We start from the raw sequence: 26,688 nt of genomic DNA, 5'->3' as shown, positions 1-26,688 counted from the left end.
GGGTTGGTGGTGTTGGGCTTCTCCCCCTGGGTTGGGGGTGTGGTCACCCAGGCTTTCGTGTCATGGTTACCTGTGCACACGTGTTCTGTACGTGTGACACAGTCCACTGCTGACAGCACGGAGGCCCGATGGGGAGGTGGTATCAGAGCATAAGGTGCAGGGGAGCCGGGTGTGTGGAGAGGGCTCGGCAGAGCCAGGGGACTCTGGGCCTGGGGGCCCCAAGGAGCAGCTTGGGCTGTGTGTCCTGTGCCCTGAGAGCCCGTCAGAGGCCTTGCTTCCGTTGGGTTGGAGCTCTTTGTGGAGTGGCTTGCAGCGGGGCCGTGCGTGACCCTTGTAAGCGTCCAAGTCACTGCTCTTGGAGATGTATGGGGCACACATGTGCCAGGGGGAGCCGCTGGGAGCGGCTGCGGGAGAAGGGAGATAGTAGAAGCAGAAGGGAGAGCTTCCGGAAGGTGCAGAAGGTAACATTGCTGGTCTCGGGGTTTGACCAGCTTGGCCGGGGAAAGAGAAGTGAGGTTCAGGGCGGGGGGGGGGGGTACGACCCTTCTACCTGGACACAGACTGCCGGGCGAGCTGCACAAGAAATTGAGGTTGGTCGGTTTAACCACTGTGTAAACCAACACACTTCCACTTCCAGTGGTGAGACAGCAGTAACCATTTTCAGGCTTAATTCAAATTTCTGCTACCCAAATGAGAGCTGGAAAGGTGAAAACTTCAGAAATTATGCCAAGTAAAGGCTTTTGAAAGAAATTGTTCTTCGTTTAATACAGAATCGGCCACTGTCGCCTGGGAAGCAGGTGGCAAAGTGTGGTCTTTTCCAAGCCCTGTTTGGCATGCAGCGTGTGACCCAGAGCTGGAGCCCGGGGCCGGAGGCTGGCGCCTGAGGCCGCAGGTGCTCCTCTGTGCCCGCTGCGGCCCTGAGTGCTGGGTGGGCAGTGCAGGCAGCAGTGGGGCCGAGTCTGGCCATGAAAAGTCCCATTCCTCCCACATCGCGCTTCCCCGTGTGTTCGTGGATAAGTGAGGACGATGGGGGGGGGGGGGGATCTCTGTGACTTAACAGGTGACAGAGGCAGGGTGGTGGCCGTTGGCAGAGCCACCTTCACTGACTCAGGCTCATCAGAAACTTTCCTTGGGCAGCAGCTTCCCTGGGGGACAAGTTGGAGAAGAAGGACACGGGAAACCGGAGGACACTGAGGGCGCTGGCCAGTGTCCTGAAGTGGGGGACTCCCTCCTGAGGGCCCTTCCCTACTCTGACCCCTCTCCCCACACTCCCCCTCTCCGGAGGACACTGGGCTTTGCCAACCACAGCGAGGACGTGGGCCGTTTCCTTCCGTGACCGTTTGGCTCTTTGTCTCCACAGATTCTGTTTGGATTCGGCTAGACAGACCCGACAAAGACTGTCCATCAACTGGTCCAATTTTAGCTTGAAAAAGGCCACTTTTGCCGCCCACTGAGTGAGGACCGCCTGGAGAGGGACGCGCAGGAGGTGGGCCAGGCCTCGGAGCTGCTGTGCTTGCCCAGGGCTGTGCCGGGTGGGCCACCGCACCCCAGACCACCCCCAGACCGAGAACTCGCTGCTCGGCCCGCGTTGGTAGCTCGTGTGCGTGTAGTCTGTGAGCGAGGCTTCGACCACAGCGCTGTGCTGTCGGATTGGAACAGTGGCTCCCGCCAGTTTCCCACCACGCGGCCTCAGAGCCTGGGCCGTGGCCAGAGACGCGTTCCGTCATCCACGTGGCTCGTTGCCTCTGCATCTCGCCCTGTCCTGTCATCTGTCCCCGCCGGGGCACTGCCGTCACTCAGCTCTCGTGTGCCCTGCGTCCCACCCGAGGCGGGCTGGGCGGGCAGGCGCTCTTCCGTTCTCCTCCACAATCTACTGTTTAAGAGTGTACACGTTGCGCTGTTTGTGTCTGATCCCCCTGACTTGTAGCCAGCTTGTGTAAGATCCCTTGCAGAATGAGAAAGTTCAAAAACAAAACCCCACCCAGTACTCACACCATCAAGTCTGTTAGAGAGTGTACGACTGTATTAACACGGAGGCCTGCCTGGCTACTTTTTTAACATATTGTTAAGTAATATTAAAATCATGTCTTTCTTTTTGAAAGATGGAATACATTAGTACAGCAGAAGACCTCGTCTGGTTGCTTTCTGCTGGGGCCCATAGGGCGGCGGGGGTGGGGGCAGGGTGTGGGGCAAGCGGGTGGACCTCCCCACCCCCCATCCTCCCTGCAGTGGTGTATCTGGGCCCTTCCGTGTGCCCAGGACAGAGCCCAGCCGGATGACTCTGAGGGTCTGGTGTGAGAGCAGTGGGGGCACCAAGAAGCAGCCGTGGGGTGCAGGCTGAAGAGGGGACACCGCATTCTAGGCTGCGGGGCAGGGGAGGCACAGCAAGGTTGGGGGGGGGGGCGGGACCGGTGGGCTGGGACTGCACACGGCCTAATGGGCACGTGCCCATCCAGCCTTCAGGGAGTAAACTGAAAAGTCACAAGCGTTAAATTGGGTATACATAAGGAACAACATGAGCAGGATTTCGGATGAAAAGGGGAATTCTGCCTTGGTTCCTTTCTCCTGAGATCTCTCCAGGCAGTTTGTGGGAGTCTCCGGTGGAGCCGCCATCCTGTTCCCACCCATTTCCCGGAGCTACCAGAGCCCCACTGCTCCCCACTCTTGGTAAACCTGCGTGTGTGGCCCGTCCCTGAATGAAGGGGGAGCAATGAGGGCCCCATTTCTGTGTGGAGACGGGGAGGGGGAGGCAGCCTCTGGAGATACTCTGACGGCTCCATCCACAGGACTTCTGGACGGACGGCCTGCAGGTGGGACAGAGCAGAGGCCAAGAGGGACTCCTGAGGCTCTGCTCTGAGCCCTGGGCGGGACGGGGTCAAGTCTGGGGTGCTCATCAGAAGCCCAGGTGAGATGTCTGGCGCTGGGGATCGCTGCTCGTGGGCAGAAGGCCCCCCAGGAACAAGCGTGGACAGGTCGGGCGGGGGGCTGTCCGCAGATCCAGTATCACAGGTGGCAGGAGCATGGCACGGCAGGGCTGCTGTGGCCGAGGTGAGGTCCAAGAGCTGGCCCTGGGCTCCCACCACAACCCCGTGGGAGCTGGTTTGCGGGAAAACAGGGTGGGAAGAGCAGGTCCTGGGACTAGGAGACGGGGTGGCAGCAAGACGAGCAGGGGGACAAAAAGCTGGCTGGCTTGTTGTGCTTTTGTTTTTCTAGGTGGGAGGAAGGACAGCGTATCTCTGCTCCTGGGATGACCCAGCAGATCGAGGAGCAGGATGGGTGGTGACCACAGGAGCCATGTCCTCAAAAGGCCCTGATGTGCCTCCGGGACTCCCAGGCCCAGGCCTCGTCCCTTCCCGGTGAGCGTGAGGGTAGCCGGGCTGGCTGGGCAAATGCTGGGGAGGGTCCCGGGGAGCCTGCAAACCTGGACCCTGCCATCTGGGGACCCTGCCCGCCCAGGCCCACCCCTGAGACCCTGCCCGTGCCCCACCCCATCCTTCTCAAGAGTTGGAAGCAGTCCCACCTGTGGGCCGCAGCTTTCGTCTGTCCTGGGGGCCACAGTGGCCGAAGGGTCCTACCTGTGACGTGAGCAGGGCCTTGTCGGGGCCAGGAGTGGTGAGGGGGACCCCTGGGCACCCCGACACAGTGTCCACACACACCCATGTCTCCACCTAAGTTGGCCCCACCTGCCCCCCTGCCACACCCCTGCCCCCCTCACACACGGGCCAGCCGCCTAGGCCACATTCCGGCCTTTCTGCTTGAAATCGGGAGAATGCCCTTCCCACGTTCCACACAAGGCCCAACCCTTTCGCTCCTTTGGGTCTTTCCCTGAGTGGGGGTTGGGGGTGGGGGTTGTCTCTTTACCATTCCCAGTTCTCCGGAACAGAACACTGAGGATGGATTTCGGGCCTGGGAGGCCCAGGACAGTCCAGGGGTAGGAAAAGGTGGAGGGTCGAGGCTGGCAGGGCTTCCTTAGTTCAGCCCCTCCCACACAGGTGGAGGCAGGCCCAGGCCAAGACACTGGATACTGTGCCCCCCAGTGCAAGGCTGCGTCGTCCTGCCCAGGCATTGCATTTACTGGTGGGGAAACCAAGGCCCAAGGTGTGCCTGCGAGACATCTGGCCCCAGTGCTACTGTCTTCACAGGGGCCTCGGCCCGAGGGTCGGATCGCGTTGGAGTGTCCCCTCCCTTTACACAATAAATGATCACGAGATGAAATAAGATAACAGTAGCTAGAAAAGAAACAGTGAAAATGCCCTTTTGTTGAACTTTGTCTACCTAGTCAGGCCATTAAAAAAAATATTATCAAAATGAGCATTATGGTACCAAAAAGGATTAACATTTCTTCATTTCATTAATATGTTTTTTTAAAGAAGAAAAAACTTACCTCACATGTCACACTGTGTCGCGGTTTTAAACACAAATAAAACCTCTCGGTCACACACGCAATGACAATTGAAGTAACTCGAGTCCTGGTTCTTTGTCTTCACAATGACAGCCAATCACTGTCTGTCTTGGATCCACTACTAAACCGGAAGAGTAACTGGTACGGGGCGGGGTGGGGAGTGGGGGGGAGGAATGGGAATGAACTGCACAGAGAAAATTCAAGCGGTTCTGGACTGTTAAGAACTTACTCCTGAAACTGTGTGTCCCTGGGAGCCCTCCAGATCGTCTGCCACAGAGAAGACAGCATAGGACAAGAGGAAGAGTCCTCAACGTGTGCCAGTGGCACACCCAGGAAGGAACAACTGCCATGGAAACTGTCCCCGTGCCACACGATCGTAAAACCGAGGAAGTTTAAACCACGGTTTTGGATGTTGGACTAGAAGCACATGGCAATGTTTCCTGATCCGAAGGGACGAGAGGGGGTAAGCCCCCTGAGTGCCCGCTTCCTGCCTGGAGGCAGCTTCCAGGACTAGCCCTGGGCAGGCCCATGGCCACACCCCAGCAGGCCTGCTGAGTAGAGTAAGCCAAGAGTGGCATGTGGGGAGGCCCAGGCAGCTGGAATTTGTGGGGCAGGGTTCTGAACAGGAGGGGCTGCATCTAAGGAGCTCGGGGGGGGGGGGGGGAGGGCTTCAGAGTCCCCTGCAATCTACTGGTCTTGCAGGTGTGGCTTAAACTTCCAGGAACCCAAGGGAAAATCACCAGAAAGCAGTACATTTGGCTGCAACAGTGTTTCTACCAGCCAGGGTGGAGAGACCTTGAAATGCTCGGATATAGACATCGGTGTAGGGTCAGAAGGCTATGATCTTAGCAGTGGGGTTAAATCAGCCCTAGAGTAAAAGCTAAAGCTAAAGGCAGGCCTCGGAAGGCTCAAACTGATCCTAAGTATCTTAACTGCCTGCCTCAACAAAGTCCAACCTAAAGGAATACAAAAATATCCCACACTAAATGAAAGTCTAAGTGAAGTTCTAAAGAAAAAAATATCTGCAATGAAAAATACTCTGGGTAGAATTAACAGATCAGAAGCTTCAGAAAAAATACCCATGAACTTGATGCCTCGGGAACACAAACTACCAGAAAGCAGAAAAGAGAATGGAAAACAGTAGCCGGTGGGACAGTGTCAAGCATTCCAACATACATGTAACTGGAATCCTGGAAAAATGAGGAACAACCACGACAAAATACTGATTCAAAGTGAACCTGTCACAAGTTTGCTGGAATTACGGATGAGGCTGTTGAGTCTGTAGGTCAGTTAGGGACGAAGTGACATCTTGAGACCATGGAGTTCCCAGTCTGCGTTTATGTGTTCTTGAGTTCGGCAGTATTTTGTAGCTTTTATTGTAGAGATTTTGCACACTTTTGATGAATTTTTCCTAGGCACTTTGTTTTTGATGTCATCACAAATGGAGTTATGCTTTAGTTTCCTGGGGCTCCCATAACGCAGTGCCACAAACTGGGTGGCTTATGACAGAAACTTCTCCTCTCACAGTCCTGGAGGATATAAACCCAAAATGTGGGTATCGGCGGGATTGGTTCCTTCCAGAGGTTGGAAGAACCGCCTGTTCCATGCCTCCCTCCTAGCTCCTGGTGGTCACTGGCAATCCTTGGCTTACAGAGGCATCACCCCCAGTCTCTGTCTGTCTTCACGTGGCCTCCTCCCTGCATCTCTGTGTTTGTCTCTTTAAGATTTTAAGCAATTCCGGGGCACCTGGATGGCTCAGTTGGTTAAGTGCCTGACTTTGGCTCAGGTCATGATCTCATGGTTCGTGAGTTCGAGCCCCATGTCGGGCTCTGTGCTGACAGCCTGGAGCCTGCTTCCGATTTTGTGTCCCCCCCCCCCCCTCTCTGCTCCTCCCCCACTCGCGCTTGGTGTCTCTCTCTCTCTCTCTCTCTCTCTCTTTCTCTCTCTCAAAAATGAATAAACAGCCAAAATTTTTTTTCAAATAATCTCTACACCCAACATGGGACTCAAACTCACAACCCTAAGATCAAGAGTTGCACACTCGCACGTCTCTTCTGTCCCTACAAGGACATGAGTCATTGGGTTTAGGGCCCACCCTCATCCAGCACATCATCTCATATTACATGTGCAAAGACCCTATTTCCAAGTGAGGTCACATTCACAGGTTCTGGGGGTTAGTTAGGACTTAACATCTTGTTGGTCACTGTATCTTTTGGGGAGTTTTAAATTTGCCTTTCTTGGGGTGCCTGGGTGGCTCAGTTGGTTCAGTGTGTGACTTTGGCTCAGGTCATGATGTCACAGTTCGTAGGTTTGAGCCCCACACCGGGCTCTGTGCCGACAGCTCAGAGCCTGGAGCCTCCTTCAGATTCTGTGTCTCCCTCTCTCTCTGCCCCTTCCCCACTTGCATGTTCTCTCTCAAAAATAAACATTAAGTTTGCTTTTCTACTTGTTGTAAACATACAGGAGCATGGTAGATTTTTCATATATCGAACTTTATATCTTGAGGTTGTCAAATAATTGACATAAATTCTAAACTTTAAGAACACCTAGAGTTTTATGTGTGTGTGTATGTACTCCTTTATGTATATATATCATATATACATACAATCTGTCATCTGCAAATAGGGACGGTTTTATTTACTTTTTCCCCAACTTTTTTGTTCTTTATTCCCTTTATTACTGCACTGGGTAGAACCTCCTGTACAATGTTGAATTACAGTGGTTAAGAGTGAACAACCGGGGCGCCTGGGTGGCTTGGTCGGTTAAGCGTCCGACTTCAGCTCAGGTCATGATCTCACGGTCCGTGAGTTCAAGCCCCGCGTCGGGCTCTGTGCTGACAGCTCAGAGCCTGGAGCCTGTTTTGGATTCTGTGTCTCCCTCTCTCTCTGCCCCTCCCCTGTTCATGCTCTGTCTCTCTCTGTCTCAAAAATAAATAAAAAACGTTAAAAAAAATTATAAAAAAAAAAAAAGAGTGAACAACCTTGTCTTGATACAAACCTCAGCAGGGACAGCATTTAATATTATATCATCAAATATAATGTTAGCTGTAAGTTTTTGGACATACACCTTTTTCAGATTGAGGAAATGCCTTCTTTTTCTAGTCTGCTGAGTGTTTTTTTTTTTTTTTATCATGAGTGGGTATTAAATTTTGTCATATACTTTTTCGGCTTCTATTGAGATCATGTGTTTTTTTCTGTTATTCTGTGAATAACATTTAATGCTTTTTTGAATAACCAATCTTGTATCCGTAATTAAAATTCTACTTGGCTATGATTTATTAACCTTTTTTATATTGAATTCAATTTATTAATTTTTTTAGGGCTTTTGTGTCTGTGTTCATGAGAGAGATTTGTCTTGTAATTTCTTGTTTTTCTTAGGTTTGGGGGTCATAAAAATGAGTTGGAGAACATTCCTTGTATTTGCTGAATGTATGTAAGATTGGTATATCTTTCTCAGATGTCTGGGAGAATTCACCAGTGAAGTTATCTGGGCCTGTAATTTTCTTTGTGAAAATATCTTTTTTTTTTCTTTCTTTTTTCATTTAAAAAATTTTTTTCTTTGGAGAGAGAGAGATTGGGTTCATGCAAGCTAGGGAGAGAGGCAGAGGGAGAGAGAATCTCAAGCAGGCTCCATGCTGAGCGGCCCTGACATGGGGCTCCATCCCACGACCCTGGCAACATGACCTGAGCCAAAATCAAAAGTTGGATGCTCAACCAACTGAGCCACCCAGGCATGCACCCCCCTTTTTTGCGTGAAAATACTTTTAATTATAGATTCAATTTACTTAATACCTACAGAACAGCTACTCAGGTTTTGTTTCTTCTTGTATCAGTTGCATTAAATTGTGTTTTTCAAGGAGTTTATCTGTCTCATCGAAGTTGTCGGATTTATTAGCATAGAGCGTTCATAGTACTCCTTTTAGAGATCTATAGTGATGTTCCTCTGTTCATTGCTGATTATCAACAATTTGTTTTTTCTGCATTAGTCATGTTAGTGGTTTATCCATGTTATTGGCATTTAAAAGAACTCTTCATTTTGTTGATTTTTCTGTTTTCTGTTTCATTGATCTCTGCTCTCATATTCTTTCCTTCCCTTTTCTTTGGGTTTAATTTGCAGCTCTTCTCTTAGCTCTTGAGAGGGGCACGTAGATTGCTGAATTTTAACCCCATTTTCACTCATTTCAGAGTATTTTCTAATTTCCATTGTGTCTTTTCCTTTGTCCACAGATCACTTAGAAGTGTGTTGGGAATTTGATATTTATCTGTTACTGAGTTGTAGTTTAACCTCACCATGGTCAGAGAACATAAATTCAATGATTCATTTGTTTGGAATATATTGTGACTTGATTTATGCCCCACAAATTTGTCTCTGTTGGTAAGTGTTCCATGTACACCTGAAAAGAATTCTAGTTGGCTTTTGTTGGGCCTAATGTTCCACATAAGTAAATGACACCAAGTTTGTTAATTATTTTGGTTAAATCTTGTGTGTCCTTGGTGATTTTTTTTTCCTGCTTCTCTCACTTAGAGGTGTGTTAAAATCTCCAGCTATGATTGTGCATTTATCCAGCCCTCCTTTTGTTTATATATGTTGAAGCTATGTTATTAACTGTATACAAATTTAGGAATGTTACATATTCCTGATAAATTTAGCCGTTTGTCATTATACAGTGTTCTACTTCTGCTAACACTTTTTGTCTTAAATTCCATCTGATAATCATGTAACCACTCTCATTTTCTTGGTTAGTGTTGGCATGGTGTGTATTTTCTATCTTCACCCTGTGTTCTTATATTTAAAGTACATCTTTCCTGGGCGCCCGGGTGGCTCAGTTGGTTGAGAGACGGACTTTGGCTCAGGTCATGATATCACGGTTTGTGAGTTCGAGCCCCACGTCGGGCTCTGTGCTGACAGCTCAGAGCCTGGAACCTGCTTCTGATTCTGTGTCTCCCTCTCTCTCTGCCCCTCCCTCACTCATGCTCTGTCTCTCTCTGTCTCAGAAATAAACATTATTTTTTTTTTAATAAAGTACATCTTTGCTAATGGGCATGTAGGTGAGACCTTGTCATTCTCATCCAGTGTGACAATCCTTGTCTTTCAGTGATCCATTTATAATGTAATTATTGATACAGTTGGGCTTGAGTCTGCCATCTTGCCATCTATGTTGTCTCATCTCTTCCTTATTCCTTTAGTTCTCCTAGCTTGTCTTGGATTAGTAACATTTTCTGTTCTATTCACTTTTTAAATATTTTTATTACTAGGTTAGTGGTTACTCTAGAGATTATGCTTTCTTATTGCATTACAGTCCACCTTACATCAATGCAAAAACTTCTGTGTAATAAGTTCATACTCTCCCCCCCACCTAGGAAGCTCTTTTGGTCATATGCTTGCATGTTTTAAAGGCCTCCAAACATCGTTGTTTAAAAAGTAATTCATATCTACCCACGCCCAGGTTCTTCATTCCTTTCTATATTTTTATCTGGAATAATTTCTGTAGTACAGATTTTTTGTGGTGCAGTCAATTGGATATAAATTTTGTTACCTTGTATTTGTCTGAAAAATACCTTCATCCTGCCTTTATTTTTCCTTTGCCTAGTATTTTCTTTAAGATTTTAAGTAATCTCTACACCTAATGTGGGGCTCAAACAGCTCCAAAATCAAGAGTCGTATGCTCTACCAACTGAGCCAGCTAGACACCGGTCTAGTATTTTCTATTGCATATTGTCCTTGTGATTAATACAGTATAATGTCCTAGACTCTGTTGCCTGTATCTCATTCCAGGTGACAGCTGATTTACTGGTTGATTACCTGAAACTCTTAGGCCTTTTTAGAGCAAAGGCTATTTTCATTTTGTCCTAGGATGTCAACTTTACTCCTAATGCAGGGCCCTTACAGGGTTTCAGAGGAAAACCCAAAGTATTTACCTTTGAAGCTTGAGGGACCCAAATTCAAAACTGTCCCCCTGTAATATTCAGCCACTGGAATGTCTGCTCAGCTCTTTCTGCTTTCCATCTGCTGTTCTCACCCCAGAATCCTTGGGTTCTTGCTCAATGCATGGAAAATTGGGGGGTCAGCCAAGGATTTGAGGGTGTGGCTCCCTTCTCTTTGGGGTGTCCCCATCCTCTGTTTCCAGTATTCAGGTGTCCACAAGCTCTTCCAGTTCCTGAGGTCAGGGAGACTGAGGCTTTCTGCTACAGTCTACCCACCCCATGCCACATAGGCTGGGTCTCTTCCAGCGGGGCCCCAGAGGAAGTGACACCTGAACTCTGACTTGAGGAGGACTTAGCCAGATGGAAGGATGAATTCCAGGAAGAAGTACAGACTGTGCTATTGAGAACATGGGTGCAGATGCCAGCTTTGTCACTCAGGCACTGTGTGACTTTGGGCAAGTGACTTAACCCCTCTGTGCCTCCTTTTCCTTGTTTGTGTTGAGGACGATCATAACACTTACCTCCTGGGATCGCTCTGGGGGTTCAGGGAGTGAACCCTGGCAAGCACTTGGCACGGCACCTCAGCCTCCCCTCCCGCCTTCTCTTTCGGGTCACCGATCACACCTTGCTCTGTGTGGCTCTCGTGTGCTCTCAGCAGGTACCTGCACCCTCTCACCGCATTCCCAGCCCTTGGCTACACATCCTGGGCTGGGGCAGAAACAGACCGAAGGCAAAGCGGGGCTGGCGCCAGGTCACGTGGTCCCTGACAGGCAGGTGGCAAACACAGGAGCGCTTCTCCTCCTCATCAGCTAGTCTGACTGAAAGTACTGCAGCCCCCGGGACACATTCTCAAGAGCAGTCACCATAGCAAGTGTATTTATTATAAAAATAAGTAAATGTGAAATGTCTTTTGTCTTTGAGATATGTGGCAAACGCTATTGCAGTGCATTTCAGTGAGGACACGTGTCTCCGCGGTGGCCGAGAATAGTCCTCGTGTGCGATGTGTTGCCACAGGGCTCAGTCTACAAACCTGGTCCCGACTCAACAGAACCGGGGGCCCACACACGTGGTCCCTGCAGGTAGCCACCTCTTCCCAGCGAGCTGCAGCGGCGCAGGCTGACTGGGGCTGTCGTGTTGCCTGTGAGCGTTCGTGCGCCCCCTGCCCCTGGTCTTGACCCGCCGGCCGGCGGGGGGCAGGGAGGGGCGCACTCCACACCAGAAGCCAAGCCAGGCCCTCCCAGAGGCAGACGCCCCACGAGAAGTTCCCTCCAACTTGGTCTGTTCCACCGCCCAAGGATGGCCAAGGTGAAGGATCAGAAACCCCCTCAACCTGTGCTGGGTCCTGGGTCTCGCCCAGGGCCGAGCCCCCTCGGAAGCCGCAGGGTCACAGGTAGCTCCAGCCGCAGGGCCTCACTGGCAGCACTCGGCCACATGCCTGAAGAGCTCCTCGCCTTGCTCGTCATCGAAGTGCTGCAGGCAGTGAGGGCACTGAAGCTCCCCCTGCCCTCTCCGGGTCGTTGCTCCAGGACACCTGCCCTCTGCGGAGAAGTCCGGCCCCTGAGACCCAGTCCCGGCCCTCCGGCCACTGGGTGCCACAAGCTCCAAGACACTGGTCTCTAAGTACTTGGGGGTTTTGCTCCCCGTGTGCGTCCGGCAGGAGCCCCGCTCTCGGCAGTCCTGGAAAGAAGGCGAGTATCCGTTCACATGGGCCGCACTGCAGGCCACAAAGCCAGGTGTCGGGTTCTAGCACTCGAGAGATCTCTCCCGTCCCTGAGTGGGACTTGCAGCCCCTCCCCACCTCCTGGAGTAGCCCAGAGTCCAAACACGGTGGGGCCCAGTCGCAGACGCTCCTGCACAAGTTCAGATGGGGCCCGCTCCCTGCCTATCAGCCCCATATGCCTCTGTGGAGAGACAGAGGTGGAGCCGGGGTGGGGGTCCCTCCTAGCTCGGCCCGGCGCACGCCCTCCAGACATCAGTCACGAGGCACCGTGGCCTGCGTGCTCCTCGGCCTGGTGCTTCTACTTCACATCTGAACTTGGGCTTTCCTCTGTGGGCCTGGGGCTTATTGCCCGCCCCTTCTGCACTCCTGCCCTGGCTCCTCAGCAACGGCAAGTGCTCCCCCACATTCGAGGGGCCACAGGCTGCAGCTGAAAAGGATGCAGAGGCCACGTAAGGCAAACGCCCTGTCCCCCAACAGACTTGAAGTGGGTCCTGATCATCCCTGTTGGCCCAGAGTCACTGACAGGCTGCCTAGAACCACACCTTTAATGACCTTTCAATCCAAGAGCACGTGCTTCCTCAAGTTCGAGGCAGCCAGAAACCCACAGGTGAAACCCGATCACAGAAGACCACAGAAGACCGCCCCTGCCTGGGCCCATGGTGGAGCGTCCTCAGCCAGAGCCTAGAGTCCCAGGGCCTCAGGAGAACCCGGAATCTGTGATGGGAGCCGCTAAGGCCGCTGGGGACAATGAGGTCCTCCCGCACCTCCTTGTTAGCCTGTGGCCTCGGGGGGAAACAGGCTGCGGGCACGGTCCCCACCCACTTCACCCGCCAGTAGGAACAGCTGCCTCTGTCCAGGCCTGGTGCCCTGGACCGAGCCCAAGAGTGTTAAAGAGAGGGTGTCCCCCGTGACTCCCTGCACCTCATGCAGGGTGGGAGCAGAAGCCACCGACGAACCGCAGCAGCATAGTACAGGCAGCACCCAACCAGATGGGGCAGCCCCGAGGTCAGCTCAGCATCCCTGCTCAGCCTGGTACGTCAATCCCCAGAGGTGCCACTACCGTCCAGTCCAGACGTTCTTGGAGGGGCCCAGTAGGTACTGGCTGAGGGGCTAAAGAAACCAAACTCTCCCAGGGTCTCCGCAGAGCACGGAGAGGGTCCAGGGCAGAGGGGAAGAGGCATGTGGGCGCCATGGGTCCTGCACCGAGAAACTATCAATTCTGACTCACGCCAGGCCTCCCTAGTTGGGGTGGAGGCCTACTGGCCCGCAAGGCCCATCTCCATGCACACGGGCCGTGGGCCCAGGGACGTTACTAGACACCTGGGAATGGAGTAACCAAGTACCTGTGCCTCATCGCGAGGAGGGGACACGTATGAAGGAAGCTCCTAGCAGGAAGCCTGGGGCCCAGGACGTGCTCACCGGGCGCGTGACCACAAGCATGGAAGGCAGGACAGGCCCTGTGGACTGTCACACAGTGTGACTAGGAGCTCTTCCACCCCCGTGCCCCAGGGGCTGGGCAAGGCGGCTCTGACCTAAGCAGGGCAATCAGGGTCTCAGGCCGATGCTTGAAATTCGCGGAAAGAAAAATGAGAGAAATGCCAGGCCTAAAGAGGCCTCGTACTCTACCTGCCTCCGGGACGCCTGGTGCCGCAAGGCGGCCACCTGCTCCTCCAGCTCTTGAATCCTCCCCTGAGCACGCTCTCGATCGGCCCTTTCCGAGGTGAAATCATCCTTGTAAGCAAGAATCTGAAAGGAGGCAAGACACGCGGCTGTCAGCACGCGGCGCCACTTCTGCTGCTCAGGACGGAGAAGGTGCCCACCTGGCCCCCGCCCCCCCCCCACCTCCCACACCCTCCCCCACCCAGGGCCACACCTGCTGCTCCAGCATCTGCACCCGCTCCAGCGCCGCATCTCGGGCCCTCCTCACAGCCGTCAGCTCCTCCTTCACTTCCACACAGTCATTTATCTTCTCCTCCAGCTGCCTGTTGAGCCTGGAGATCTCCTTCCTCATCAGCTCAGGAGGGGAGGGTCTCTCGGGCTCACGGGGGGCCTGTAGCCCCTGAAGCTGCGCGTGGAGCCCCCTCACATACTCATCCCTGCTGGCATCGTAGCGCTGCCACTTGGCGTTAAGGTCTTCTACCTGAGGGGACGTGGCCAAGACACGCGGTGAAGGCGGCCCCACGCTACGCCACGCTTTGTGTTTTTAAGTTTAAACTTTTTCTTCAAATTTTTATTAAATTCCAGTTAACATCCAGTGTAATATTGGTTTCAGGAGCAGAACTCAGTGTCACTTGCGTACACCCCCAGTGCTTTGTCGCCATCCCCATCTAGCCCATCCCGCCCCCCCTCCATTAACCCTGTTTGTTCTCTATCGTTAGAGTCCCCTGTGGTTTGTTGTCCTCTCTTCTTCCTCCCCCACTTCTCCTGTGTTCCTCTGCTTGCTGTCTTAAATTCCACACAGGAGAGAAATCACTTGGCATTTGTCTTTCTCGGACTATGAAGCGCTTTGTTAGCAACAGTTAGCTAATGAGTTCTTCCCCTTAAATGGATGTCACCTCACTTTGCTCTTCTATCCAGAGGGGACACGGAGAGCAGCAGACACGTCCGAGGCACGGCGGTGACGTCCGCCAGCAACTGTTAAACACAAGTGGACTCGGTGCGGTTTTCCCTCCTTAAAAGCCATACTCGATAGTAATTCTTGCACCTCCTTTCTCGACCTACGAGTTAGCCTGAGGGGACAGAGCATGACGGGGCACATTCTCTGCACTTTCAGACAAAAAGGTCAGGTCTCGGCATGGTGTGTGTCAGCCAAAGTGGCCTGAGGGGGACACAACCCCTGAGCACCATGGAGGACAGGACCCCCCTACACCTGCAGTTCACAAGGGCAAATTCTTCTTGAATGAAATATGACAGATACTCACATGGGTCACCTTCTGTCTCAACAGTCGATTTTCTTCCTGTAACTTCTCGATAACATCCCGGACACAGGTGTCCCCGCCTGTACGCTCTGGCTGCATAACAAAGGGAGAGTGGGAGGGCACTATGTCGCTGAACGGAAAAAGTGCAACAAGAGGGGAGGAAGCTAGACCCGCGGACCAAGGTCGCAGACATCATCACATCCAGCAAGGCACCAGCTGGCGGTCGTTCATCAGGTAGAGAAGCAAAGTGGAGACGCAAAAGGACTCCCTGCTTCCCGGAGGTGGTGGGGGAAGGGTGTGCTCTGCCCTGACCCGGGCCCACCACGCACCGGGGCTCCCGCTGCCTGACCTGCTCTGTCATGGTTCGGGGGAACAGGGGGCTCAGTCCCATTGTGCGGCAAAGGACACACCGGCCCTGGGCCACGGGGCAGGCCTGGCTGGGAACCCATCATGTCTGCAGACCATCAGGGTCAACCTTGGTGGCTTTGTACACAGGGTCTGACCCACACCATGCTCATGCCTAGAAGCCACATCCCAAACCACCCCTAACAATGGTAGGCAGCCCTAACCGAAAAGTCTCATTTGAGAAGTCTGTCTGAATCCGAGAAATGCAGTGCATTTAATAGAACAGAGGGCTGTATGTTGGTGACATCATTTTTGAGAATTCCCCTTGAATGACAAAGGAAGTATGTATCCTCACGGCGCAGCCACTGGGAAGCCCCGGGTGACTCAGCCAAGTCCCAGGCTGAGAAATGATGCTGATTTAGTGACTGTAAGAGCCGCCGGCCCCCAGCCACCCAGCCACCATCGTGTGTAGCTACTTTCAAATCCCCGCAAGGAAACGACCCAGTGACTCAACGTTGGAGAAGACCACCCGCCTCCTCCCAAATAGCACTTTTCTTTTGGCTTCTCAGATACGCTTGGTTCCTTCCGAGGTTCCCTTTTAGTGGAATCCACCTGAGAACAGGTGGTTCCCCATGCGAGCTGTGGCAAAGCCGCCGCTAAGGGGCCGGTCAGCCCATCCCCCTCAGAACATCGCAGCGCATTCCTCGGTGAACCTGGTGGCAGCCTAAGAGAACTGCCCGGAAAGGACCCCGCTCAGCGAGCCCACAGCCAGCTGTGCCGAGGTCCACGGCTGGGTCGGTGCCGCTCTGTGCAGGTGCACGGAGCACAAGGAAGGCCAGCACCCACGGCCCTGCGGGCCCGCGCATGGGGCCTGTGGGGGAGCTGCCCTCACCTCACTCTGCATCTTCCTCATCCGCCTACCAGCCGCGGCTCCACCCTCTTGTCCTCAGCTAACCGAGGCTACAGAGGCCAAGAGGCTGGGCTGGTGAAGCAGGCTGCCCTGCTTTCCTATCACATTTTGCACGTTCCATCTTTCTAGAAGAAAGCCCTGAATAGACAGGCTTTGTCACAACCAAGAGGAGTCTCCTTACTGGTGGGCTCTGGGCTCCCCAATCCCCGCGATTGCTGAGGGATCCTGCGGTCTCTACGCGACGCCTCCTGCCCCGATGTGGTCTTCACTGTAATTTGCTTACCCACGTGCATGGCCTACCTCAGGACTTTTCTCCCTCAAGTCCCCCTGTGTGCGCTGTCGTTCATCCAGACACTTGGCCAGATGCTGGCACATGTGGGCAGTGGCGGCCAGAGTCCTCCGCAGCTGATGGGTCTCATCAGCCAAGGAGCGGCACAGAATGTCGCTGGCAGCCCGGGCTCGTTCCTTCTCTGCCACGCTCTGCCGCAGCAGGGCAACTTCCTTCTCTCGCTCATGCTCCGGCTGGCTCATCAGCTGCTGCTTCTCCTTCTCTTTTTCTTCTAACTTCTCAGAAAGTCTTTCAATTTCCTAAGTGGAAGATTTAAAAGCACAGTTTATTTTATTAAAAGAAGGTAAAAAACAAATGTTCATAAAACAAGAGAAAAGCTTGGCACAGACACCCCATCACTAGATGATGAACAAACTCATTCAGAGGCTGGCTTTTGAACTATAATTAAACTGGAGTTCTCAGCCTATAATGTTCTTTCTGAAACTTCATCTACAATTCTGTTTTCAGGGACGCCTGGGTGGCTCAGTCAGTTAAGCACCCAACTTTGGCTCAGGTCATGATCTCACAGCTCGTGGGTTTGAGCCCTGCGTTGGGCTCTGTGCTGACAGCTTAGAGCCTGGAGCCTGCTTCAGATTCTGTGTCTCCTCTCTCTGTCCCTCCCCTGCTCACACACACACACTCTCTCTCTTAAAAGTAAACATTAAAAAAATAGAAAAAAATTTTAATGTTTACTTATTTTTAATAATTCTATTTTATTTATTTATTTATTTTTACGTTTATTTACTTTTTTTGAGAAGAGAGACAGCATGAGCTGGGGAGGAGAGAGAAAGAGGGAGACACAGAATCCGAAACAGGCTCCAGGCTCCAAGCTGTCAGCACAGAGCCCAACGTGGGGCTGGAACCCACGGGCCACGAGATCATGACCTGAGCCGAAGTTGGACGCTCAACCGACTGAGCCACCCAGGCGCCCCAATAATTCTATTTTTATTTTCACAAACAAGTTCGTAATTTTAGATGGTACATCAGCAAATTACGAAGTGTGGCAACTGCAAAGACTCCTTTATGGGACGGACAGAAGCTGCAGCGGGTCAGTGCCTAGAAGGTACGTCCTCACTCCTGGTACTTGGAATTCGACTTGACTTAGAAGTAGGGCCCTCACAGACGTGACTGGTTAAGAGGATTAGAACAGACCCCGATCCAGTGACTGCTGTCCCTATACGAAGAAGGAAATATGGACACAGACACAAGGAAGGAGGTGGTGTGATGAGAGACCAGAGAGCTGCGTCTACAGGCCAAGGGGCACCAAGGGCTACAGGAGCCACCAGAAGCTGAAAGAGGCAAAGACACACCCACTCTGGAGCCTCCAAGGGAATTTGGCCTTGCCAACACCTTCCTCAGGCTTCCAGGGCAGAAGGGCAGACAATTAAATTCCTCTTGTTCTAGGCTCCCAGCTATGGGACTTCGTGACAGAGCTCTGGGACCTAATCCACCCACCGCTGATTACTTCTTTAAAAGAAAGTCCTTAAAATTACGGTCTGCTCTATACCTGGCCTTAATTTTGTACCTTCCTGTCTCAATCAAAGAACTGCAGCGCCTGCAAATCTTTGAGGTGACACTGGGTGCGCGAATGTGACCCAGAGATGGAGCACCAGCCTTGGGAGACGCAGGTCAGGTCTGGGCTTCCCCGGGAGGGTGTGGGCAGGAAGGACTGGCCTCCCGCGGAGGAGCGAGCTCACCCCCACCACCCATCCCTCACCCTCACCGCCCCCCCGCCAACGTGAGTGTGAGGGGGAGACACACGGGGACCCTGGAACCTTCTCAGCACAGCAGAATGAAATGCTGGGCCACATTACTAAAGGACCCCTGAAGTATTATTCTCTTACGTGCTTGAAACAAAAACAAAAAATATGCATGGTTGTAACAAATTCAACGGAAACCTAATTTCTCTTTTGCCACCAACCCCTCCACCCCAAGCCTCACTTTCCAGAGGCAGCTCCTATCCACCATGTGGGCACAGGTCTTTCCAGAATGTGTTTAGGCATCTACCACACCAGTCTTCATACACAAATGGATCCTACACCAGCACACTTTTCACTGCTGTCTCCCACCTAAGGAACACCTCATTCCACAGTAGATTCCAGATTTGCAGGACACACTTCCAATTGATGGACATGGACCACTTCCTTACCCTCTGGTGCAAATACATCCACAGGAAACATGCCCAGAAGTCATACAGCTGGGACCGTTTCAAGACTGGATTAAGAAGTACCTGGTAAAACTGGGGAACACAGCCCGACACAGGGCCCCACCCTGTTCCTGGGCCCGTGCCTGAGCCCATGAGGCAAGGGCTCCTCCACCCAACACCCTGTGCACCTGGGGTGGCCTCCGCAGGAGAAGTCCACCATGTGCCTCCATCACTCTAACCAGGTGACCCAGAAAACATTCTGGAATTCTCGCCCTCTCAGGGAGTTAAGGGTCCTTGCTTTCCCACTTTCCTTGAACTTCACTCGAGAAGTTGACAGCAAGAGAAGAAAGAATAATTCCTGGTAGGATGGTCAATTCGGCTCTCTTAAAAAGACCTAGAGGAAGAGACTGTTCTAGACCCATAATCCAAGACAGGCCCAGAAAGAGAGGCTGGAAGAGATGAAGTGAGGAGGTCAGACCCTAGCAAGTGGGACATGTCCAATACCCAGTGCAGAAGAGGTGACGGGATGAGGACAATAGGCGTGACAGAGTATAAGAAACCACACTGGTGATGAACCCAAAACGGATTGTCACCACAGGTGTCCAGTGCCCACATTCCCTCCCCCTCCGTAGTTGCCATCCAGCCTGGTGAGGCCATTCCTTTCATTTTTCCACTTTATGACCTCACCGTGAGTGGAGTCCAGGCCTTTCTGGACTGAAGGAGGAAGAGGCCTTTCCCTGAAAGCTGGCCAGTCGGCATTGCTACCTCCTCCCAGCACACGACCATTCAGCACCAGGCTGGAGCAGTGGGACCTGGAGGGGCTATATCCACGAGCTGGGGGCTGCCAGCTGTGTGCCAAGTGGCTTGGCCTGGATGTGGCCACTACCTGATACACCACAATGGGTATTTACACAGCTGAGAACCAACCATATGGCCTCCTTAACATAAAATCCTATAAACAGGGAAAAGAAGGCCAAATCCCAGCGTGAGCTCAGGTTCCCAGTGCTGATCATTCCTGTGACACTGAGCCTAAAAACACAAAACTAGGCCTGTTTATTAGCCTGGAATTTATTTTAAAAATTGACCACTTTTTAAAGGCATTTCAAGCTGAGCAGGGGCCTTGTCCCATGTTCTTACTGTTTAGACGGTACAGCAAGAGCGTCTCACGACCACCTCTCCCTCTGAAGTGTCCAGACTCCTGGCCGGCCACTGCTCACCCCTTGCCCGGCTTTGGTTTCCCTCTACCTACATCACAGCTTCGGTGTTGCTTTGTTGCTACTGTTGGAAGGGAAGTGCCTGAGGGCAGTGACTTTTCTATTTAATGTTTATTTTTGACAGAGAGACGGAGAGCGGAGAGCGGGGAGGGGCAGAAAGGGAGAGAGAGAATCCTAAGCAGGCTCCACACTGTCTGTGCAGAGCCTGAGATGAGGCTCAAAGTCACAAACTGAGAGATCATGACCTGAGTGGAAATCAAGAGTTGGCCGCTCAACTGACTGAGCTTTGCAGGCGCAGTGACCTTTTTTTGCCATTCTCCCTGATCTTAGACCTTGTTACCCTCAACAGAGGCTCAAACTTGTATATGGAGTACACAGTGCCTAAAGAGGTCTACCCTGAAATTTCAGTTATTCTGGGGCGCCTGGGTGGTTGAGCATCCGACCTCAGCTCAGGTCATAATCTCGTGGTTTGTGAGTTCAAGCCCCACGTCGGGGTCTCCATTCTCAGCGAGGAGCCTGCCTTGGGTCCTCTGTCTCCCTCTCTCTCTGCCCCCTACCTTGCTCTCTCTCTCTCAAAAATAAACATTAAAAATTTTTTTTTAATTTAAAAGTTATTCAAATCAGCATGACAGAGAAATAAATGTCTCTATCCTGCTCTGTATCTAATACTGAAGTTTATTCAGGGTAAATACATATCTATGCGTGATACAGAGATCAACGTATCTACGAATATATGTAATATGAATACAGACAGGAATCCTGTGAACATACCGCTAAGGGCTAGTCCCGGGGGGAGTCATGAATTTAACAAGTAACCACAGTGACAGCAGGAGCTGCTACTGCTCGCCACAGCCTCGGTGCCAACTGTGCAATCTCCGTACATCCTACAAGACAGCTTCTCCCATCTTTCCCATTCTACAGATGGGTAAACCGAGGCTCACAGGGTTGGCAGCCACTGGAGTGACCAGGTGAAGAAGCCACTGCAGCCTTGGTGCCTCCATGCAGTACAGCCTCCCTGCGTCCTCTTGGGGCTGGAACACCTCAGGCAAGACCTGCGTTCCCAGGGTCCTTCCTCACTGGTCAGCGGGAGACACCGTGGACACGTGCATCTCTATAGACAGCACGGCAGCATGTCCTCCAGCTCAGGGGGCTCTGGCTCCACACTCCAGCCCCGGGCTCCGGGCCCAGCCCCACGTGGATGCCAGTAAATGTCTGGGAACAAGACTGGACGACACAAGGATCAGGACCTGGGCCCTGTTCTCAACCCGCCACAAGACAGCCATGTAACAACCAGACCCGGGGCCAACTACAGTTAGTTCTGAAGGACGCACCAGCCTTATTACTGTCTTAAAAACCAGCTTTCAAACATCAGTTTAGAAATAACCTAGCTTGGGGCGCCTGGGTGGCTCAGTCAGTTGAGCGTCCAACTTCAGCTCAGGTGGTGATCCTGGTACATGAGTTCAAGCCCCACATTGGGCTCTGTGCTGATGGCACTCCTGGAGCCTGTTTTTGGATTCTGTATCTCCCTCTCTCTCCGCCCTTCCCCCACTCACTCTCTGTCTCTCAAAAATAATTACAAAATATATACTAAAAAGACATTACCTAGCTCACATGGAGGCTTGTGGGTGACAACAGTACCCTACTCGGGGCTGGCATCTTCCCTCACAGCTGGGAACCTTCCAGAGCTAGAGAAACAAAAGCAAAACCACTGGGCGGGGGGGGGGGGGGGGGTGGGGGTGGGGGGTGGTGTGCAAAACATGTCGGGAACCCCCCAAAGAGTGGCCTGACGTGTCCTCACGTGCTGGAGGGACCCCAGGACTTCGGCACATGTCACTTGTTCTGAAGTTGGAGAGAGACGTCCTGGCTGATCCGACCAAGTGCCCTTGTTGAATCTATGACTGTTCTCATAGACCACTGTTGTCAGAAAGCCAGGCTTGTCACAGAAGCCCAGCTTCACACGCACACGATGCACGTGAGTCAGCAAGTGGGCTGATGTCCCCCAAGAGAGCCTTTTGCCGGGACCCACAGTTCCATGGCTCCATACTCAGGACACAAAAGTGTGAAGAATTCCATAGTCTTGTGAGTTAACCTTAAGAGGCATGGCCTCCTGGCCCTCGTCCCTGTATTCGTCTGCCCAGGCTCCCCTAACAAAGTCCACAAACTAGACGACCTAGAACAGAAATTCACTCTCTCACAATCCTGGATGCTCAAAGTCCAAAATCCAGGTATCAGCAGGGCCATGCTCCTTCCAGGGCAAGAAGAATCCTTCCTTGTCTCTTCCAGCTGCTGGTGGCTGCCAGTGGTTCTGGGCTTGTAGATGCATCACTCCAATCTCTGCCTCCATCTACACATGGCCGACTTACACGGGCAACCAATCACCAATCCACCGGAATCCAGTATGCCATCCTTTTTCATTTATGACATCTTGCAAAGACCCTTTTTCCAAAGAAGGCCCCATTCACAGGTTCCAGATAGAAATGAATTGGGGAGGGGACACTGTCCAACCCAGTACAGTCTCTGCCTCCCTCTCTTTCCTGAGCATCCCTCAGTGAGAGCAAGGGCAAACAGGAATTTCAGGAAAGGCCAGTTAACTGAGGCTTTACCACAAGTGTCAAGCATGTATCCTGAGAAGCAGTGGTAAGAGAGCAACAGGGTTCTTCCCCTCTGGAAGAGTGTAGTGGGGGAGCAAGGCAAAAAGATAAGGACAAAACCTAACGTCGCCTGCAGGGTTCTGAGAAGATGGTGAAGCAGGAAGCACCGAGAACCTACCTCCCCACCAAAAAATGGCTGTGCGGCAGGACCCATCGACTGTAACTGTTTTGGAAACCTGGAGTCTATTGAAGGATTCCAACTTCTGGAGGAAGACTTGGGCAGTCAACTGAGGTTAATTTCAACCAATTTCAGCTCTTAGCCCATCCCCTACACCCAGCCACCTGCAAGTGTTTCTGGAGCGGCTTGCAATAGTCTTGCAGGAGCCAGGGTAGGCAAAAACACCCTGTCCTGTAAACATTGGAATGTGTGCTCTGATAGCTTGCTCCTTCCCATCAGAGAGGTGCAAACACAGAGAGGCAGCCATGGTTGCTGCACCTCCCCCACTGTTGCAAAGACCCTCCCCTCCATCTGAAGTGACTTGAGGGAGATTTAAAGGGATACAGCTCTCCTCCCACTCTGCATTTTTCTGTCCCCCCCCGCCCCCGCTTAGGGAACCAGACACCAAAGACAAGGGCTTTCATGGCTGCCTATTTACATACATACATAAAAATACATACACACATGCACAAACACAAAATAAAGACACTTTCAAAGGCAACTACATATAAAGAGAAAATTAGAAAGTGCCTACATTAAAATTTTTTTTAACGTTTATTTTTGGGAGAGACAGCGAGTGAGGGAGGGGTGGGGAGATTGGGAGACACAGAATCCAAAGCAGACTCCAGGCTCCCAGCTGTCAGCACATAACCAATGCAGGGCTCGAACCTACAAACCGTGAGAGCATGACCTGAGCCAAAGTCGGACACTCAATCGACTGAGCCACCCAGGCACCCTGAAAGTGCCCACATTCGACCAGGGAACAGCACAGGCTCAGAAGAGACCCGAGCAAACCTGAAGTTACCCCTCAGGCTGATCCCTGGCACAGAGACAACCTACAAGAATCAAAGAAAAAAAAAAACAAAAACACACAAAACCTTGAGGAAGGGGGAGAATCTAATTTCCAGACATAAAACATTATTAGATCCAAATGCCCAGTTCTTAACAAAATACAAGGCATAGAAAAACATCACAAGGCATACAAAGAAAATATGGCCCATCTGAAAAAAAATAAATCAACAGACATCCCTTTTAAAGATCTGATGGCAGATCTTCTAAACAAAGACTTTAAAACAACCATCTTAAAATGTCAGAGAAAGAAAAGATACGGAAAAAGTCAAGAAAGCACTGTAGGAACAAAATGGAAATATGATTAGATTTTAAAAACCTTAAGAAACCAAAACGAAATTCTGGAGCTGAAAAGTACAATAACTGAAATGAAAAACTCGCTAGAGAGTTTCAAAGGCAGATTTGAACAGGCAGATGTATCAGCAAAGCTGAAGATAAGACAATGGAAATTACCAAGGCTGACAGAAAGAAAGAAAAAAAGATTGAAGTGAACAGCCTATGGGACCTGTGAGACACCATCAAGCAGACCAGCACATACACTGTGGGCGTCTTGAAAGGAGGAGACAGAGAAAGAGACAGAAAGAATATTTGAAGAAATAATGCCTGAAAACTTCCAAATCTGATGAAAGACATAAATATAAACATCCATGTAGCTCAGTAAACTCAAAAGTATGATGAACTCAAAAAGACTTACACCAAAACACATTATGATCAGACTTCTGAAGCCAAAGATAAAGAATCTTGAAAGCCACAAGAGAGAGGCAACTCATTACATACTCAGTAAGATAATCATTAGATTATTCATCAGTCACTTTGAAGACCAAAAAGCAGTGAGCCTATATATTCAAATGCTAAAAGGGAAAAACTATTGGGGGCACCTGGGTGGCTCAGTCAGTTAAGTGTCCAACTTGGCTCAGCTCATGATCTCACAGTTCAGCTGTGTCAGCTGTGCTGACAGCTCAGAGCCTGGAGCCTGCTTCCAATTCTGTCTCTCTCTCTCTCTCTCTCTCTCTCTCTCTCTGTCCCTCTCCCACTCATGCTCTCTCTCAAAAATAAACATTAAAAAAATTTTTTTTCTAAATAGCTATATAAAATAAAGTTCCCTTTTAAAAAAAAAAAAAAGAAAAACTGTCAACCAAGAATCCTATACCCAGCAAAACCGCACTTAAAAACGAGTGAGGGTTAAACTACAACATTCCCAGATAAACAAAAGCTGAGGGCATTCGTTACTAGACTTGCCCAGCAAAATGCTCAAGGGAGTCCTTTAGGGTGAAATTAAAGGACGCTAGACAGTAACTCAAACCTGTATGAAAAAATAAAAATGTAAATACATAGGCAACTACAAAATCTAGTATTACTGCAATAATGGTTTGTAATTCCACTTTTCTACACAATTTAAGAGACTAATGTCCTTTTTAAAAGTTACTAGTCTAGGGGCGCCTGGGTGGCTCAGTCGTTTGGGCGTCCGACTTCAGCTCAGGTCATGATCTCGCGGTCCGTGAGTTCAAGCCCCGCGTCGGGCTCTGTGCTGACAGCTCAGAGCCTGGAGTCTGTTTCAGATTCTGTGTCTCCCTCTCTCTCTGATCTTCCCCCATTCATGCTCTGTCTCTGTCTCAAAAATGAATAAACATTAAAAAAAAATTTTTTAAATAAATAAAAGTTACTAGTCTAAAAGTATTTTGTAACTTTAGTTTACAACTCCACATGTTTTCTACATAATTTAAGAAACTGATGAATTTATTTTTTTTTAATTTTTTTTTTATTAACGTTTTTTATTTATTTTTGAGACAGAGTGAGACAGAGCATGAACAGGGGAGGGTCCGCGAGAGGGAGACACAGAATCTGAAACAGGCTCCAGGCTCCGAGCTGTCAGCACAGAGCCCAACGCGGGGCTCGAACTCACGCACCGCGAGATCATGACCTGAGCCAAAGTCGGCCGCTTAACCGACTGAGCCACCCAGGCGCCCCAAGAAACTAATGAATTTAAAAGAGTAGTTTATGTTTGGGGGCACATGATGTATAAGGATGTAATTTTGTGGGGCGCCTGGGTGGCTCAGTCAGTTAAGCATCCAACTTCAGCTCAGGTCATGATCTCGCAGCTTGTGAGTTCCAGCCCCGCGTTGGGCTCTGTGCTGACAACTCAGAGCCTGGAGCCTACTTCTGATTCTGTATCCCTCTCTCTCTGCTCCTCCCCTGTTCACTCTCTCTCTCTCAAAAGTGAATAAACATTAAAAAAAAAAATTTTTTTCTTAAAAAGATGTAATTTTGTGACATCAGCAACTGAAAGGGGTGGGGACAGAACCATAAAGGAGCAGAATTTGTATTACTGAAGTTAACATTCAACTTAAAGTAGTATGACTTTAGAATATTAAACATAATTCCCATGGTAACCACACACACACACTCACACAAAAGCTGTAGAATATACACAAGAGAAAATGGGAAAGGAGTTTAAATGTTTCACTACAAAAATTTGAATTAAAAAATATTGAATAAAAAATTTTGAATAAAAAAAATTTCACTACAAAAATTTGAATCAACAAAATAAGACAGTAATGCAGAAAATGAGGGAAAAATGCTTTAAGCCATCTAGAAAACAAGTAGCAAAATAACAGAAGTAGTTCATCCTCATCAGTAATTAGCTTAAATATTAATGGATAAAACACAAGATCCAACTATTAGTTTTCTACAAAAGACTCACTTGAGATCCAAAGACATAAATAGATTGAAAATAAAAAGGATGGAAAAACATATTCATGGAAATAGTAACCAAAGGAGAGGTAGGGGTGCCTATACCAGTATCAAACAAAATACTTTAATGTTTGTTTATTTGTGAGAGACAGAGCATGAGCAGGGGAGGGGCAGAGAGACAGGGAGACACAGAATCCGAAGCAGCACAGAGCCTGACGCAGGGCTCGAACTCATGAACTGTGAGATCATGACCTGAGCAGAAGTCAGCACTTAACCGACGGAGCCACCCAGGAGCCCATCAGACAAAATACTTTAATTCAAAAAAGGTTACAAAGGACAAGGAAAAACATTATACATTAACAAAAGGTTTAATATAGCAAGAAGATAGAACAATTACAAGCATTTGTGCATCTAACAACAGGCTATATGAAGC

At 50.5% G+C, this 26,688-nt stretch overlaps 2 protein-coding genes and 1 long non-coding RNA gene across 10 annotated transcripts in view; 2 read left to right on the top strand and 1 right to left on the bottom strand.

Annotated features, from left to right (window-relative positions):
* The window catches only part of FAM193A (family with sequence similarity 193 member A), a 163,921-nt gene extending 161,795 nt beyond the window's left edge, over positions 1–2,126 (top strand). For all 6 annotated transcript variants that reach the window (XM_047094167.1, XM_047094164.1, XM_047094165.1 and 3 more), the window contains one exon: positions 1,361–2,126. In XM_047094167.1, the coding sequence (XP_046950123.1) occupies positions 1,361–1,454 (94 nt within the window). In that variant the 3' untranslated portion in view covers positions 1,455–2,126. The remainder of the gene's footprint in view (positions 1–1,360) is intronic.
* Positions 2,127–2,413: 287 nt separating this feature from the next.
* Positions 2,414–4,457, top strand: LOC124522624 (uncharacterized). Its single transcript, XR_006964816.1, has 2 exons — positions 2,414–2,667; positions 2,787–4,457. It is a non-coding gene; the product is annotated as an uncharacterized LOC124522624 (long non-coding RNA).
* Positions 4,458–11,185: 6,728 nt separating this feature from the next.
* Positions 11,186–26,688, bottom strand: part of TNIP2 (TNFAIP3 interacting protein 2) — a 34,518-nt gene continuing 19,015 nt past the window's right edge. For 2 of the 3 annotated variants that reach the window (XM_047094169.1, XM_047094171.1), the window contains exons 2-6: positions 16,520–16,807; positions 14,968–15,057; positions 13,920–14,186; positions 13,673–13,792; positions 11,186–12,003 (exon numbers count right to left, since the gene is read on the bottom strand). In XM_047094169.1, coding sequence (XP_046950125.1) covers positions 11,737–12,003; positions 13,673–13,792; positions 13,920–14,186; positions 14,968–15,057; positions 16,520–16,807 — 1,032 coding nt within the window. In that variant the 3' untranslated portion in view covers positions 11,186–11,736. Of the gene's footprint in view, positions 12,004–13,672; positions 13,793–13,919; positions 14,187–14,967; positions 15,058–16,519; positions 16,808–20,848; positions 21,351–26,688 lie in introns of those variants that run through there. The other variant, XM_047094170.1, reaches the window with a different exon arrangement.

This window comes from Lynx rufus, unplaced genomic scaffold, assembly GCF_022079265.1.
Source record: "Lynx rufus isolate CCGP_SWC_20201006 ecotype Redwood Valley unplaced genomic scaffold, mLynRuf1.p SCAF_38, whole genome shotgun sequence".
In the NCBI taxonomy this organism is placed as follows: Eukaryota; Metazoa; Chordata; class Mammalia; order Carnivora; family Felidae; genus Lynx; species Lynx rufus.
Note: the sequence above shows the minus strand (reverse complement) of the source record. Positions and strands in the feature narration are given on the sequence as shown.